Genomic DNA, 18,479 nt, shown 5'->3' on the forward strand with positions numbered 1-18,479 from the left:
TAATCGCTAGCTAGTTAGCTGATAAGTTACCTAAACAATTAGATTTGGGCTTCAATAAACGCCACCAGCCATACCCAAAATTGTTTGTTAGCATTCAGGGGAATGTATTGCAGCTGAAACACTTGTTTTATAATTACAGCATTTATCATGTTAGAAAAGATGGCGAGCTCAAAGCATTAAGCTATATAGCTATCTAGCTTAGGGTGACCACATTTTCAAACCCCCAAACCGGGACCCTTAAGTGTACCGCACGTTCATGCGCTTATGCACGCACCATAGGCGTTTTCATCAGGATGGGGGACAATTATTTCAGCGCTTAGCACACCTAGTGACTGCACCTTTCAACACCATGGACAGCGCCTCAGCAAACAAAAATGATGTTTTGTCTCCAAAAATCTACCAAAACGTAGTTTATAATATTTTTTTATTTATTTATAATTTTACTAGTGTTATTTATTTTATAATAACACTAGTAAACACAAATCACAAGGATTGCACTGGTGTAATATAACATATTTTTTGATTGTCAGATACCTTTCAGCTCTGGTTGTGTTTCACCAGATGGTTGCAAAGGTCCCTCCAGAGCTGCCACTTTCAGATCACTGTCACCGGCGTTTGCCCCACTGAAGTAGGTTGCAACGGTGCTACTACTAGCTTGTAGCCACCGCTTATGTTTGGCCATCTTAATATGATCTTTTATGTCCGCATTTACACCGTGTGCGACCGAAAATGTACTCTTGCAGTGTGTGCAGAACGCAGCACTTTCATTGCCGGCTACTTCACGAAGAAAAGAGTAAGCCTTCTGGAGGTCTTTAGAAAAGAGCGACTTTCTCTTCAGCATGACAGCTAACCGTTAGTGTACTGACAGATTCTGTCAGACAGAGCCACAAGCGTCATAGGCTAGTAACAGCCTTGACAACGACACATTGATTGATTGACACACATACAGACAAATCAGTGTTGAATTCAGACGCGTGGTGCGTTGTTTATGTTTTTTGATTGGGTTAGGTAATAATGAGCGGGACAGAACATGATAAACGTCTATGTAAGCGCTGAAAACAAGTATAATACTATTATTATTATTTTAATTGTGGTGAATAGGGGTGGGCGATACCGCAAAATTTGGTTTCGATCCGATACCAAGTAATACAGGGCCAGAATCGCCGATATCAATACCGATACTGATACTTTTTATTATTAAAAGCAGCATATGTACTTTCATGTAGGGGAGAGCAGTGTGTCATGATTTATGAGGTGAATGCATCATCAATAGGCTAAATCTGAATAAATTGTCATGACCACTAAATTACTTGCCAAAGGTTAGCAATCATTGTAAGGTGAGTGGTAGAATTTCTACCTGCCACCTGTGAGACCCGGGTTTGATTCCCAACTGAAGTATGTATGTAGCAAGCAAAGCAAAAAAAAATTGGCTTCATTCATTTATGTAGCACTTTGAAAAAGTGCTACATAAATGAATGAAGCCAGTTTTTTTTGCTTTCCACTGTTAATTACTTAATCACATGCATGTTAAAACACAGGACAGTTTTTAAAGGCAAATAACAAAAATATTTTTTTTTATTATTGTAAATTGAATGTGCAAACATGAAAAAAAGTTTTTTGAATAAACAAAGTGCACACGATTATTTGTGGAGAACAATGAATGTTTTAAAACTTTCACAACTTTTATAAATAAGCAAAGTGCAAATAACTAAACAAAAGCACAAACTACCCTCAACCATTCTTCTTTCCTTCAGTTAGAGCAATGGTTCTCAGGGTGCGCGCCGTGGCGCGTATGTTCGCTGTTTGAGTGCGCACGACACGACAACAGCAGTGGAGAAGTTTTTTTTATTTACTATTTAAAGTGTTATTATGCATAGTTTTACTGTATGAATATCTTTTATCTTTAATATTAATTACATTTTGAATCCTTTAAACAAATTGTGTGTTTTATTTGGATTTTCCAAGTGCAGGGAAAACATGCAAACAAGCCCTTTTTGGACCCATGTGGGGCCACTGTGGGCTGAAAATTAGACTCCTTGTGGGCTGCCCACAGTAGGCCCATATCAGCTGTGAAATGGTGGGCACGTGTGGGCCCCAAACGTAGGGGCCCACACGTGGCCACCATTTCACGGCTGAACATTGGCCCACATTGGCTTGACGGCGTTTGGACAGTGGCTCAGAAGTGTAGACTGCCTGGGGAAGGGAGGCATCCCGCCGCCCCATGAGAAGTAGGTTGGGAGTTACAGGGTCCGGATCGGCAATGTCTGAAGAGACATATCCTAGCGGCTTGCTGTTCAGGATACCCTCAACTTCCACGAGCACAGTGAGCAGGACTTCCTCTGGAACTGATTGGTTCCCAACTACAACTTGCAGGGCAGACTTGACGGATCTGATTTCGCGCTCCCACACCCCACCAAAGTGGGGAGCTGCAGGAGGGTTGAACTTAAAGGAGATCTGGTAACCGGCCAGACGGTGCTGCAACTGAGGCTCCATTGTTGCAAAGGCCTCCTTCAACTCCCTCTCTGCGCCACGGAAATTGGTCCCTTGGTCCGAAAGGATCTCGGAAGGCGTCCCCCGGCGAGCTATAAAGCGCCTCAAGGCCAGCAGGAAGGCATCGGCATCGATGCTGTTGAGAAGGTCAAGGTGCACACAACGGGTAGTCAGGCACTTGAAAATGACTCCCCAACGCTTCTCTGTACGGCGTCCGACCTTCACTACAAAGGGTCCAAAGCAATCAACGCCTGTAGAGAAGAATGGTGGCTGTTGGAGACGGAGACGAGCAGAGGGCAAGTCAGCCATGATGGGTACCAGCGGCTGCCCTCTCCACAAACTCTATCTGGCCCTGGATGAAGGAGGCGTTCATCAAAGGCTTTGATGAGAAGCTTGGTGACAGCATGATGAGGATCCAAGACCACGGGGTGTACGTCATCTGGACTGGAGCTCTCTAGGCGACGTAATCTGCCACCAACACGGATTAGACCAGAAGCTGTGTCGAAGTCTGGAGCGAGAGTACTGAGACGGCTCCGAGGGGGCACTGGTTTCCCTGATTTCAGAGCCTTATACTCATCCGGGAAGGAGTCTTCTTGACAAGCCCTCAGGAGAAGCGCTTCTGCACTTCGATAATCTGGTTTGGGCTGACTTGTGTCCTGAGTAGCCACCCCGTGAAGAGACCGGTGAGTAACTTCAACCAGATCCTTCCATGAAGTGAACTGGGTCACCTCAGGTAAGTGTGGATTGCGGTGTGGAGCAGTTAGGCCACAGAAAATGGCCTTCCTCAGCTCCGACGGGTCCTCTTGGTCCTCGGTGACAAAAGCTGCTGGCCACAGTTCTCGTTGACCGCGAAGGTAAGCGGGGCCTTGCGACTGGGGCTTGTGAGCTCCACAAGGGTCTTTCCTCGTGTGGTGTCATCGGCAGGGTTGTTGGCCGAGTCCACATAACGCCATGAGTGCAGATCGGTCAACTCCTGAATTTCCGCCACCCTGGTGCCCACAAAGACCTTGTACCTACACGACTCGGATTGCAGCCAAGTCAGTACTGTCGTGGAGTCGGTCCACAGGGTCGTCTCCTCATCTCTCATCCGGAGAAGGGGGGTAGCATAGCGCATGACTCCTTTGATGTTTACTCGCTCCGTCTTTGCCTCCAAGACATCCACAGCTGCCTGATCCTGTCGTGACCGAGTCACCAACTTCTCGCTGCGATATGGTAGCACGTCCAGCTGCCACAAACGCTCAACGTGCTGGTATATGCAGTCCTGCGACGATGCAACTGCTGTGAAGAGACACTGCTGCACTGGTACCTGGTGGTTCAGGAGTCCATCTGGTCCCTGGAGCACCCAGCTGAGCTGTGTGTGTACAGCTGCCGGTCCACCAGCTGGCCCAAAGCGGATGGGTTTCTTGGCGGTGATCAGACTCGTGTAGTCCGACCCGATGAGCAGGAGAGGGTAAGCTTTTTCAAAGGAAGGGAGAGGGATGCCACGGAGGTGGTGGTAACGTCTCTGGAGCGCTGCTGTAGGATAGGATTGGTCCGTAAGTGCAAGACAAGGGGCTGTGAAGGCTCCAGTGATGGTGTACTTCACATCCGGTCTGGATTGGGGAGAGACTTCAAAGTCTACAGAGGCTCCCCTCAGATGTGCAACATCATGCCTTATCGTCCGAAGGGCCAAAGACTCCTCCCTTCCCTTAAGATCCAAGTGCTGAGTCGCTGCTTGGAGGATGATGCTTCTCTCAGCGCCATCATTTAGAATGGCGTACGTCTTCAAGGACTTGCTGCCATTCCTTAGCAGGACTGGGACAACCCTCAGGTAGACACGTCCTGTGGGTCTGGAGTGGGTCAAGTAGATGCAATCTGATGACGAGGAAACAAGCAAAATGCTAGGACCTTGTTTGGCGATGCAGTGGAGGACTCTTAAGTGTACTCCCTCACATTCTGCACAGGGTTTCTTCAGTGTGCACTCCGCACACTTATGACTGGTGCGTCCGCACCGCCAACATCTCTTGCCATCCTTTATCCACTTGGCAATCTGTTCTGGGAGACACTTGGTGATCTCTTCACACTGAGACAGGTAGTGCTCTTGACTGCGGCAGTAGAGACAGATGCGCTTTGAGTTCTTAGTTACACTCTGGACTTTAGCGAGATCACGGGTGCGACGCTGCACTTCCTGAGGCTGGTCGCTGCCGTGGTAAATAGCAATGGGCAGACTCTTCTGTCTCGAAACCGATTGCCGGTCTGTGCGGGTGGTCTGTGCCTGTGACTTCTCTGTCTGATAGCGCTGGGCCATTTTAGACGACAGGTGCTGGGCCTCGGCTTTGCCTTTCAACCAGTCAGCAAGATCACACAGGTTATATGGATTGAGACTGTTTGTACGAAGCCGACCTCTCACTTGAAGGTGCTCCACAAAGCTGTCACGGTAATATTTCGGAAGTTTACCGAGCAGTCTATCCGCGTGGCCTGTGCAGGTAAGTTCCATCCCCTGAGGTCCTTCAAGTGACATCAACATGCCGACCAGCAGATCCACATTGAGTGCGAAGCTCTGGAAGGCCTTTGCATCTCCAGATTTGACATCAGGCATGTTGAGAATGGCGGCAATCTCACTCTGCGCCAACTGATGAGGTTGGCCGTACTGGCGTTGCAGAGCTTCCATAGTTGCGGTATAGGGTTCGGCATAATGGCGGCATGCCTGAGCTATCAGCCTTGATTCATCCAGTATTAGGTGGTCCATCAACACTCTGAACTTGTAATGTTCTGTAAGCTCTGTGTGCGGATTCAGGAGGTTATCCAAGGCCATCTTTAGCTCTGTGAACTCCCTCTCGCTGTCGGTGGTGAGCTTAGGAAGTGCCGGGACCGGGACTGGCTGAAGAGGTTGTCAAGCAGGCAATGGCTGGTATGCATGTTGTTCCAAGACTGACGGTTGATAGGTATGCTGGACAGTAACAGCTGGCGGAGGTAGGAACAGACTCTGGGCTGACGTTACTGAGGGAGGCAGATACTGCATGTGAGGTGCCGGGGTCACTTGCTGAGGCTGGAAGTATTGTGGCGCAGGGGTTACCAGTGGAGGCTGGAACAGGTGGGGCAGTGTGCTCACGGGCTGGTAGGTGGGCTGTGCCACCTGTGCTGGCAAGAGCTGGTAGGCTGGCTGCATGGCGCCCCCTGGTGTTAGCTGGTAAACTGGCTGTGTAGCGTTGACAAGCTGGTAAGGGGACTGAATAGCAGCAGCATTGGGGGTTTGGTGCTGGTAAGTAGCCGGCGCAGTAGTGCATGTGAGCTGGTACACCGGTGGCACCAGTGGCGCAGGTGCGGGATGAGGAGTTATCACAGGCAGCTTAGCGGATGTGACAGTGTGAGGTAGTGATGACGTCACTGTACAGGTAGGCTGCCGGTGCATGGGCCCAAGGGGGTTTACCGATGGAGTCTGCTGCCCACGTGTGGTGTAGACTGGAGCTGTCTGGCTGACTGCATGAGGTAATGTGACATAGGGGGTCACTGAGGGTGCCATAGAGTAGGACGGAGCGGGGCCTTTTAACACTACTATTGGGGATGGCGTACATCCAGCATGTGAACGTCTGGCTGGAAAGGCTGCCAGAGTACTCTTAGGCCTGACCACAAGTTGGGAGTAGGCTAAGCTGTTGCCTACCTCATCCTCATACTCTATGTGCCAAGGGGATCTCATAGCACCAATATGTACTGAACTACACTCAGAGTCATTATCCCCTTCCTCATCACCATGGCTGAGGTGACTGTGAGGTGACGCTGGTGTGGTATAGCGTGGGTGGAGCTTCCAATCATCATCCAGTTGTCTAGCGAGACTGTGAACGTCACTATTGCCACTACACCTACCGTAGCCCACTTGGTGTCCTCCATACTGCCTGGGAGATAGGCCATGCATAGATGAAAGCTGCTCTCCAGTCGAGGCGGGCTCGGCCTGCCTACCGAATGACAGCTGTCTGGCTGTGTGGTCCATCATGATGTCTCCCTGCGCTCCTAATGGGGCGCCGAGGGGTCCAGCTACTGACAGTAAAGTCTGAGGAAGTGTTACCTGGTAGGGCTGCAGGGGTGATGGCATCTGGCATAACCTGGCATTCAGCTGACCTGAATAGGGGCTGGCTGGGGCTCTGTGGGACTGTCTCTGCTGCTCCATGTCACCGTAGTGGGTGTAACATCCGGCTCGAAGGACCAATATTCAGAATAGAGTGTATTCTCGGATTGTGGGGGGCTAGTTAGAATGTTCATCCACCGTACGGGGCTCCGGCAAGAAGCAGACAGGAGGCAGGAGACAGTTCAACCTTTTATCTAGCTCTTCAGTATGGAATGGATACATACATGGAATGGATGTAAGATTTGTATGGATTCGTCTATTTGTAGAGAAAATTTGCCGCTCACCTGCAGTTTATCCGTCAAATGTTGCTCAATGTCATCTGACATGTCGTCGATTCTTCTTTTGATTGTATTGTCAGACGAAGGCACTTTTGATAGCGCATTTGTGGCATCTGGACCTAACATGACACCTGCTATTTTTTTGCAAGCGGGGAGGATGAGTGTCTCCGCTATTGTGTGAGGTTTCTTCTGCTTTGCAATAAGCTCCGCTAGCATATAACTTGCCTCCATCGCCTTATCAGATACTTTCACACAATCCAACAAACGGTCTTGCTGCCTCTGGTTCAGATCCCGCGCTCTTTTGAAGTAGGCCAAGTTTCTCTCAACGTGGAAGGGATGTTTGGTTTCCAAGTGCCTCTTCAGCTTGCTTGGCACCATGTTAGCATTAGCCAATTTCTCCTGACAGATGACGCATTCGGGCTGAGGGCTGTTGACATCCCCGGTCCAGCTGAAGCCATAAGACAGGTAGCTTTCATGATACTGTCTACTGACAGTTTTTTTTCTCTTTTCTTTAGGTGGTGCTGGGTCGTCTGCACTGGTGGTTAATTGTGGTTTGCTCCGCACAAGAAAGTGATCCATTTTCCCCCTCACGTATTTCTCTTTTTTAATGTTGTTATCCTCCTTCACACTCCCGCCACAAGCGCGCAAAAGGCGAGAACTGGGGTTCGCTTTGACGGAAAGTTTTTAAAAGAATTTTTTTAGGGTATAGAATTTGCCTCTGTATTGGGAAATGAGTGCGTACAAAGTACTGATATAGTAAATTAAAAATTCACTCATAACTTTTTGTATAGTTGTATATTTGCAATAATAATGTATGGTTGTCACAAAATCCCACGGCACACCTGGACTTGCCTCACGGCACACCAGTGTGCCGCGGCACACCGTTTGGGAACCACTGAGGTAGAGTGACATCAAAAACTCACCCAAATGCTCACTCAAACGTCAGCTAACGTTACCAATCGTTTACTTACCTGAGTTGGCAAGCTACACCATCGTTGTCAGGTTAATACTTTATTTGGTTAGCCAACTAGCTAACAAAATAGTCACATTTCAGCTACTGAAAACTGATTTGTTTGGTTAGCTGTAGGATATTAGATACAGACTCAATCATTTGGCCTATTATGCTTTTTTTGGGGACAGTATGACAAAAATAGCAATACTCACAGCACACTACGGTGTCCCCCCTGGAGTCTTGTGACAGTTGTTTTGAGGCTTAGTAAAAAAAATATAGTACCTAATAAAAATTCCTAAATTAAATAAAACAATAAAATAATAATAATAATAATAATAATAATAATAATGATAATGATATTTTGATATTTCACTTGCTGGTAAAAAAAGTCCTATTGATAAGGCAGTCATCCAAAAGGCATCAGTCATTGGTGTTCATCTTCAAATCTTTACATCCAGAAATTCAAATGTCTCTGAGTCATTTCAAAATGCAGATTATGTGCGTAGCCAGTTTTAATAATACCATTACAGAAAGCCAGTATGGGCTTTCTGTGGGCAGCCCACACCTGGGAAAGCCCACAGAAAACCCATACGGGGCCCATAGGTGGGAAAAGGGCGTGGGCCCTGCATGGGCAAAACCACAGTGGGCCCTTGTGGGATTAGAGTGGGTTTGTCCCAGCCCACATTGCCCACAAAAACCCCACAGTGGCCCCGCAGAGGCTTGTTTGCTGGGACATAGACTATGCCTACATGTACACACACTTGTATGATGACAGTCTGTAGGCTAAATACAGTACAGGCAGTACTAATATTAGTCAATTTCCCTGTTAAGTGATGCCAATCATCCATTGGCTCCAATTCTCCATGCTAACACTTTAGCTTAGCCTACACAATGTTGAGTGATAGCGGGCTCCATGCTAATACTTTAGCATACACTATGTTGAATGATAGTGGGCCCCATGCTAACACTGTGTTGACTGAGAGTAGGCTCCGTGCTAACACTTTACAGTACGCTGGCTACATGGACGAGACTTGTTGGCAAAACAAAATCATTGCTGATTTTGTTATTTTCATAGGATTTGTTGACAGTAAGCAATGCATTAAAAAACACCAGCCTTATCCTTTAAGTGACTGATCTCACCGTTGGCGCATGCGTCGGAGGCCGAAGGGATTACTTAGTGTTGATCCGCAAAGAAAAATAGTTCCTATAAAGGCAGCTAGAGGAAATGCTGGAATAAAAGATAAACTTATTTTAGCCCCTATATTGGCCATTCAAAATCACCATTCCCCTAAGATTATATGCTGTCATGTCAGCAAATGGTCGAAATAAAGTCATGTTTTGACTCGACGTCTATTAGACTTGTTGGCCTCGATGCAGGTTGAGAAAATGTTTGCTGGGTAATAGTAAAAATTAAAAAAAAAAAAAATAGATGCTAATGGATTTGCTTTGAATAAAATAAAGGATTTCTTGTAATGTGTAAGCCAGAGACTACACAGGACCAAATACCAGCTTTATAGGAAGCTGTCTGAGGTGCCTTCCACTCTGATTAACACATTGCAGCCTTTTGTGATATACAAAGCACAGCGGTCAGTATTATTATACTGTTATGTTTTTCATTAATTGTGCAGCTAAAAATTCTCCTATTTGTTTTTGTCATGTATTTGTGCCTGTTTCAGGTATTAAGCTAGAACACTATGTTAAATTTTAAATGAGCAGTGAATTTCTCCAGCTGATCCTGCCATGTATGCCATGCACCCTCATTGTGTCTTTGGCTTAAATTAACAGAAAATGAATAATCATTACAAAATGATAGTTACCAGTGAGCACTGGCTAATGTGTGTTTGACAGACAAACTTATCCTTTTGATATTTTTTGGAAGCCATAAAAACATTTTTAGTCTCTCCATCTATGGTACATAGTACAAAGAATGGGATATGACCAGTGGGAATTATTTTTGAGAAGATATGTCAAGAAATGTCTCAAGTTGACCAGTATATCAGGAGCTAGCTGTGGCCGCTTAAACAAATTTCATTAGTCTGGCTTTCAATGGAGAGTTTTAGTGTCCTATGATGGTGGGACATAAACACACATCGTTCGAACTCAAGCAGCATCAACACTTCACAAACACACATGCAAATTGCTCTCATTCATCTCTGTTCTGCTATGATCTGCATTATTTATTTAAAAAGTTGTATGATAGATCATTCAAGATGTTTGCTGATGATGGAATCTTGACACAAGACACTGTACGTTAATAAATAGCATTTATTGAAACTTGCATGTTGACAAATGAAAGTACAAAAGACAGTAAACCACTGACACTTCATGTACGGGGATTTCACAAAACATGTACAAATTCTTTGTGTCACTTGGTGTAATTATCATCTCTCTTATCTCTAATAAGCATCCCTTGACATCGGCAAGTCAGCCAAGCTCTCTCCTTTTCCATGCATATAAATTATAGTACAAAAAGTACAAAAAAACATTCCCAGGACGTCTTTTTGGAGGTTGTCCCTTGTTTGTCCCTCTGTTACTCTTTTGATCCTTACCCCCTCCCCCTCCCCACCCCCCAGTACTTGGTCAATTCAAAATAATTGTTAAATACCTTGTGTTTCAATTCTAAATTCTAGTACTAATAATTATATTTTATTCTTCACATCCAAATGTCTAATTATAGCGAAAGCTGAGGTTTCCCCACAGTTCACCGGCTGTCAGATCTGAGCCCAGTATAAGCAGTTAGAGTCCCATCAGCAACAGGTTAAAGGCCAGCAACGTAATGCACAGCAGGTTCTACTCTTACCCTGCATTCAAGTGGTGTCGGATTTACGGTCTGAAGTGCCACATGAACATCTCATTATGTCGGCCGATCAAGTCGGAGAAATGGGGATTGTAGATGCAGCACGAATTGGCCGAGTTGTGTCGTAATTGCTCTTTCCAACATGGCTGAACAGAGCACAGTCGTACGTGAATGGTAAGAAATTTCATACAAATAAAGCCAAAAATGAACCACAAGTACAAATTGAAAAGACATGGATATTCCTTGATAACTATAGTGCTACGGCATTCAATTTCCTGTGGTATTTACATTCATAATCCCCTGAAATAGCCGAAGATTGTTTGCTAGGCTATCACTAGCTCGATTGCTAACGTTAACCTAGAAGGCTGGCAGTGTGTGTTAACAGTTGAGGAAACGTTCTCCAATTTTGAACACAAACTATTCTGGACTCGGAGAAAAGTATGACCCAACATCACTTGAATGCATGATTAGACCTTGAACGTTGTAAGGGTTCTCTTCAGGTTGTATTGACTTCAGGTGCGCTTGACAGAGATCATTCATACAAGTTACATAGTGCTTTGCAGTTTTCGAGAAATTAGTTTGTAAACGTTGAGCGGTTAAGAAATTTTTATATTGTCAGTGATTTTCTGTTTTGTCGTACGTTCATAATAAAAGGCTTTCATGTGCTATTGGTTTTTTGTATTCAAATAGCTGTAAATAGGGTTAGACTGATATATCAGTTTACCGATATCAGCAAGTCAATGTCGTCCACCTTCAGGCAGTTTGCTTAATTGATCAATAGGCTACTACACTGATTGTCTATGGGAAGCCCTTAAGCTGAACTGATTCTGAGACATTTGATGGGATTCCACAAAAGTATATACTGTATATATACACACATATATACAGTATATTTACATATTTTAGTTATTATCCTGGGATTCAGTGGAGAGTTTTAGTGTCCCATGCTGTTTCAGAGGCTTTTCCACCCTGACAAGAATACAATTCTGGGGGAAACACTGAATACTGAATGGCAAAATTTAGAGATATTGAATACTAGCATAAAACTACCGGCAACTTCAATCCAGAAATATCGGTATCGTTATCAGCTTTCAAAAACCCGTATCAGTCGAACCCTAGTTAAAAATACAAGCCACTTGGCATTAACATGGAATAAGGATGCTCAATGTCTGGTTTGTAACCATATACTGCAGTATTATTTTATTGGTACCACCTTAGTATTAGCATTCACACATTTTCATATTGGTTGTCACACTAAATCAAAGCAGATCTCTATGTGCTAGGAAGGTGTGATGGTTATGACCCCTGCTGGCTGCCAGAAACATCTGACTCCAATACTCTGCAGCCTTCTCATCCTTCCTTCCCAGACAAAAATAAAGTGGACTCAAGCATCCGTTGTAAAGTGGTTTATTAAAATGGTTGGAATAAGCTACTTAAGGGCCACTTTATTTTCCAACATAATGTCAGAGTCTTAAGGCTCTGCAAACCTCTTTGGCTGAATGTAAGACCTCAGTTACACTTGACGTTTCAATAGGATTTTCCACATCCTGGCATTAAGATCTGATATGATGAGATCAAACCGTTGTGTATCTGCACTTTGCCTGAAAAAAATGTCGGTGGCCATATGTATTTAAATCCTCGCCATGTCTTTACATTGGTCATAGGCACATTGTGACTACATTGCATCCAGACTACATAGAACTCCTATCACAATGCGAGCCTGTGTAAGTATATACTGTACTACACTGCTAGTAAGATAAGATGAAACTTAAATTATCCCTGTGGGGGAATTGCATCGTCGCAGCAGCAAATAGTAATAGGATACAGCAAAGAAAATCAGAATATAAATAAAAATATAGCAAATGGGGTACTACATGAGGGTGTGCAAAATAACAGCAGTAGAAGACAGTGAGACAAAGAAACACTTAATGGAAAATATGTATGACTTGAAAATATAACAAATATATGAAATATATATATATATATAAGGGAGAAATTATAAAAAAATATTCAGATATTTGCAATATATAACATTAGAAAAGTTGGCACTATGTCTCTTCACCAACATCACCAAGACAAATCCTGTACAGTTATCTTACAAATAATTTGATTCTGAGTTCTGACCACCTCCAAGTCAGGTTTGAGGAGCAGCCGATAGAAATGTGAGAAATAAAATAAAAGCTTGCAAAATAAAAATAAAACTTGAGCAAATTAATATGGGCTTAATCTGGGCCTGTGATTTAATAAGCTCTGGTGGTGTGATTGGACAACAGAAGTCGCATGCAAATGTAATGTACCATATGAGGCTGTGATCAGATAGGAGGCTTTTTCTCCTGCGCAAAGCTCGGCTGTAAGCGTCGCTAGTAACAGAAAGTGCAAGAGCTCAAAGGAGCATTACATCATTGTTGCTATGCAACACAAAGTTTGACAACTACTGAGTGTTAGCTAGCTAACCAGAAGTAACAAAGGGGATAACCTTGTTGAAAATAAAAATAGACAAGAGAAAGCTAGTGATTGCTGTGCCTATTCTTGAAGAGGATGAGTCCATTCTTAAATGAAGGATGTGGTACGTGACGTTCTGCTAGGAAGACAAGAGCACCATCAGTTTTATCGTCTCCTCCAAGAGCTCTGCCTAGATAGAGTCTGTTTCAAAGGCTATTTTGACATTGATATAATGTGTGGTGCAGCTACATTTGAGACATATTCAACTTGGAGTGACCAGGGCAGTGCCCCAAAACACACCGCGCCCAGAACGCCAGCCGCAAAGGCTGCAGGAGACATGGGCCAAACCACGACCAAACCACTGAAAATAACTGAAAAAAGGCGCAGACAAAAGTGTCCTATGTGATCACAGCCTAACCCGGGCCATGGATCCATAAAAAGTTGTGATGAATTGGCAGTTCAGATACAAGAAGAAAAGCGATATTGGCACATCTAACGTCAAAAACAACATTTCAATTCAAACCCTTTATTTACACATCGTCACATTTACATGTTGATTATTTTTCGGCTGTATGGCTCTTCATGTGAAGTTTCACGTATGTTTTCCGATGAAAGCCTTTGCCGCAGACCTCGCACCGATGCGGTTTCTCCCCAGTGTGCGTGCTGGTGTGTTGTTTCAGAGTCGAGTGGTCACTGAAACATCGACCGCAGACGTTACAAAGGTAGGGCTTCTCCCCGGTGTGGGTCCTCATGTGTCGCATCATGTTGTGGCGACAGTTGAAGGATTTGCCGCATTCGCTGCACAGGAACGGCTTCTCTCCCGTGTGGATCCTCATGTGCATTTCCAGATTCCCCTGACTGTCAAAACACTTGCCGCAAACTTCGCAAACCTTCCCGTTTTTGTGAGTCTTCAAGTGAAGTTTTAAACTTTCCTCGGAATCGAAATGCGTCCCGCAAACGCCGCAGAGGTCTGTAGCGTGACTTTTGGCGTGGTTCACCAGAGAAACCATGGAGTGAAACATTTTGCCGCACACTTCACATATGGTCCGGGTCTGCTGCTTTTTCGACGGCGACGTCTTGCCCTTCTTTTCGCCACTGTTGCCGTCTTCGTTTTCCGTTGAAGGGCTGCCCGTGGAGAGGGTTTTCTCGTGTAAATGAACCAGCAGGTGTCGCTTCAACGTTGAGTAGTCATTGAAGCATTTGCCGCAGACAGTGCAAGGGTACGGCTTCTCCCCCGTATGTATCCTTATGTGTCGCATCATATTGTGGCGACAGTTGAAGGATTTCCCGCATTCGCTGCAGTTGAACGGCTTCTCTCCTGTGTGGATCCTCATGTGCGTTTCCAGACCGCTGGACGCCCCAAAACACTTCCCGCAAACATTGCAAACCTCTGCCTTCACGTGGGTTTTCAGGTGCAGCTGAAAGCTCTCCTCCGTCTCAAAACGTTCCCCGCAGACGCCGCAGACGTCCTTCGGGTGAATTTCCATGTGATTCACTAAAGAGACGTTGGCGTGAAAGGATTTCCCGCAGACTTTACAACAGATGCGGGATTTAGACTTTTTGGTCCCCCGCAGTTTCGGTGCCTTCGGCAGACGAGGCGCCGCGCTCTTCTTCCAGGTGTCGTTGCTGTCGCTCTCTTCGCTTTGAGATGCTCCGCTGCCCCTCCATTCATCGTCGCTATCTTCATGTTCAGCTGCGGAACAGCCTGAAGATCCCCCCTCGTCTCCTTCAGCCTTGGTTTGCATCTGCTCAGCCGAAGTGCTGGGAAGAGGATCTCCCTCGCCTTTACCCCCTCCGTGACCTTGATAACTGGACTGAGGTTGGTCGAGCTCGTTTTTCACATACGGAGGAGTGAATATGAATCTGATGGTATCATCTTCTTCCAGGCCTTGGAGCTGCTCTCCTTCCTGGCTGCCGGAGAGCTCCCCCTGGCTCTTTCCGGTCTGTGGCGGCTCCTGGTCTTCCTGGCTCAGGCTGGAGCTCCACTCCTGCTCGCAGTGCTGCTGCCCGGAGGGAAAGTCCTCGTCCCAGACGGAAAGAGCGAGCTGTGGTTGGTCTGAGGGAAAGGAGAAGACAAGATCAAACCTTCACGATCCCTGCAGTAATAGTGACAGGATAGAGTAAGAAAAATACATGATCAATAGGAATATAGGAAATGGGGAGAATTAAAGGGGTATTAAATAATCTATGACTGTAGGACCACAAGGAATTGCAAAACCATTGATAGAACTCTCCTCTTACTCTCTCGCATTTTCACAATAGAGAGGAGCAAGCTAGCTAATTAGAGCAGAGATCCAACAGAAACGTCTAGTGAAGAGGTAATATATCACCATGTAAAATAATGGAATATAATACTGCTTTGTCATTTGCTGTATTGGTTTGAGAACAAGGCTTTTTAGCCTTTGTAGCTGAAATGTGGTGAAACTCCAGTGGGTGGGGAGTTTTTGTTCCAAAACAGATTAAGGGGCCAGAAAAGTAGTTTTGAAAGCCACAAATCTCAGCACCTAGACAAGTAATGGTTGAGTCATTGGTATTGATCATCAACCCTATCAATCCCCCGCAGATATATCATGGTCATTTTGTGCTACGGGGCAGTACAAAAACATATTTCCCCTTTAAATGTAATGCAACTGGCAGTTCCAACATTTCAACAATATATAAAGTACAAATGTATTATGAAAAGAATAAAAAAATATGAATTATAGCATAATGAGCGTGTGGAAAATAACAGTGGTAGAACATATTGAGACAAAGATGAGAATGACTGAAAATATGTACAATATGAAATTATACCAAAAAATGAAATGTATTCAGTATGAAATAAGTAAAATAAATAGATATGTACAAATGAGAAACAACGCAAAAAAATTCAAGCAAAAAATCAGCAGCATGTGCAGCAGTGAATTACTGATGTGGTACAGATACTGATATCAGTCAATCCACATATGTTTTGGTGGATACAAAGAAACATGGTACTCCATTTATACTGTAGTAGTACGGTACCATAGTAGTAGTAGTGTTGTAGTAGTGCAGTGGTAGTGTAATACTTTGGTAGCACGTTGCACCCAGCCTACATTTCCCATGTATCACCAACATTTAGCCTATCACATGACCAATTCCCACATAAGGCTTTAGTTTTCAGGTGCTGTGTTAGGTCAGGAAAGTCAGAACCTAGTGACAAGATACTAAATTCTACTCTATCACTGAAAAAAAAAAATTCTTGGTGAATGTGGTTTGACCATTTTGGGAATTACATGGCCAATATGTGACTGTAGTTTTTTGTTTGCCGATGTATCTGGCCAAAATTGGCCTAATTTAGTAGTAATCAGGGATTGGCCAGTCAATGTTGTCCATCTCTGATATGACTGATTACATATTTATTGTAGAATTGATCAATACTGGCACTGATTATCTATGACAATGTGCCAAAATGCCACATTTTGATCAAATTTAAAGATCCTGAAAATCGGCACAAAATATCTGCAATAGGCAGCTTCAATCCAGAAATATTGGTATCATTCAGTACCCATCTTCAAAAACGCATATCAGTCATATCCACACCATGTACAGTGGCTTGACAGCTAGATCCATCAGCTGAACCCTACACATTTTATAATGCTTTATAAACAAAGGTAAAGTCTTGTTTGCCATGTTTCCACCACAAGAGATGAAATATTCATCATCATAAGTCAGGTCACAGCCACTATAGGACGAACAGCCTTACAAAAGACCCCTGACGTTGCCATTTTTGCTGAAAAATCAATGTTTGGCATCGCTCCCATGTAACCGTTGCAACAGTGACCCTGTACAAAATGACATTGAATGGAGCTAAAACAGTTCTAATTTTACATATGTATGCTTTGAAAATTCATTTTATTTCGGGTATCAAAAGTATCTGAATACCAAAATTTAGGCTACTATTATTATTAATGCGGAGGCAGCAATTTCCCGGTATTCCACAAAAAATGTCAGTCCTTTTTATGCTAGCACAGTGGCTAACAAACAGACTGGATAAAATAGAATTATTTTAGGAACAACAATACATATAACATATTGCAATAGCAACGGGTTTGCCAGTACACTCCTTTTAAACATTCCTATTATTCTTAATATTAGTATCTTGGAAATGACCATAACGTGCCGTTCGGTCGTATGGAAAGAACGTCACACTAAACGTCATTCAAAAATCTGACAATTTATTGTTTCCTTGATTATTGACAAAACTATAATGATCATGAAATATTATTCTACATCAGTAGGAGCCATTCTACAATTCGGCATAGATCCAATCCACTAATCGGCACGTCTTTAAATTCAAATTTAAGTTTGAGAAACGGTTCGCCTGTTATTCCCGCAATCTTCTTCCATCAAAATACTCCGCTGATGGCGGTAGCAAGCAGTCAGACAATAATAAAAGTTAAAATTTTAATGAAAGTAGGCATAAGTGCTACCTGGTGGATCACTTGTATGCCGAATTTACCTAACAATTACTATAATGTCCTAAAGTGTGGTCTACCATGTATGCTCATTTGCAGATAAGCAAATAATCATTAAATGTCTATATTTTTTAATAGAGTTTGGCGTGACGTCCCCTCCATGAAAGAAAGAATGGCAGGTATCGTCTTACCCCGGAAGGGCCTGCTGTAAGGCTCTTCATGTGAACCAGGTAATGCAGCTGCTGTTATAGTTAATCGACTTTACCTGTCACTGTATTTACGACCTCGTCATATAACATGACAAACAGGAACGTAAACAGTAACTTTCAATTTGCCTAACACTCCTGAATTTTTCACCAAGAAAGTGGGCGTTGACGGGGCTCATGTTGTTAACGTTGTAGTGATTCGAGTGTGCAGATTCCAGGCATTTTACCAAGCAAGGCAAAAAAGATGAACACATGCCAAGGAGTCACAAACCTGTTAGTTTGTTTATCTTTATCTCTGGTTTTAAAACCGTTTCTAGCATCCTGCGTTGCCGGCGGATCTCCCGTTTTGACAGCAAAATCTCCTCCTCGTACCCAGCTATGGTTTTTTTAACCGCCTCGAATATCTCGTCAGCAGCCGCGGACAGCCGTTCATTAACAAGGACTCTGAGAATTTGTATGCTAGACATGGTGTGAGCAAAACACTCGGTTATATAACTAGCTAAACGTGACAGTGATTCAGTAATTTTCTACGCTGTTTTTGTTATGAATATGGTAACCTGACATCTAACGTTTGACCAGTGTCAAGTCAGCCAAGATAAAACATTTAACTTCCGGCCTTAGGCTTCAAAATAAAACTCTTATTGTCGAACTTTAAGCGTTTTTTGAAGTACAGTATATACAAAATACGGAGGTGAAAATAAAGAATGCCCTTAACTCGGAATCTGCAGTAAATAAAAATACAATTGTCGCCATTTTTTTTTTTTTTTTCGCAAACT

General features: G+C 44.0%; 3 protein-coding genes across 3 annotated transcripts in view; 1 reads left to right on the top strand and 2 right to left on the bottom strand.

Annotated features, from left to right (window-relative positions):
* The window catches only part of LOC139911915 (primary amine oxidase, liver isozyme), a 291,900-nt gene that overhangs the window by 117,444 nt on the left and 155,977 nt on the right, over positions 1–18,479 (top strand). The window lies entirely within an intron of this gene.
* The window catches only part of LOC139911912 (proteasome activator complex subunit 3-like), a 237,036-nt gene that overhangs the window by 36,126 nt on the left and 182,431 nt on the right, over positions 1–18,479 (bottom strand). The window lies entirely within an intron of this gene.
* Positions 13,589–18,170, bottom strand: LOC139927391 (uncharacterized). Its single transcript, XM_071919515.2, has 2 exons — positions 17,975–18,170; positions 13,589–15,117 (listed from the first exon to the last, which is right to left on the bottom strand). The coding sequence occupies exons 1-2, from the start codon at positions 18,168–18,170 to the stop codon at positions 13,619–13,621; spliced, it is 1,695 nt and encodes a 564-aa protein (XP_071775616.1). The 3' UTR covers positions 13,589–13,618.

Source organism: Centroberyx gerrardi, chromosome 7, assembly GCF_048128805.1.
Source record: "Centroberyx gerrardi isolate f3 chromosome 7, fCenGer3.hap1.cur.20231027, whole genome shotgun sequence".
Classification (NCBI taxonomy): Eukaryota; Metazoa; Chordata; class Actinopteri; order Beryciformes; family Berycidae; genus Centroberyx; species Centroberyx gerrardi.

Coding starts and splice junctions, on each gene's coding strand:
- LOC139927391 (XM_071919515.2), bottom strand. CDS start 18,170: ATGTCTAGCATACAAATTCTCAGAGTCCTTGTTAATGAACGGCTGTCC. Junction 15,118..17,974: donor AAAGATAAACAAACTAACAG/GTTTGTGACTCC, acceptor CCTTTCCCTCAG/ACCAACCACAGCTCGCTCTT.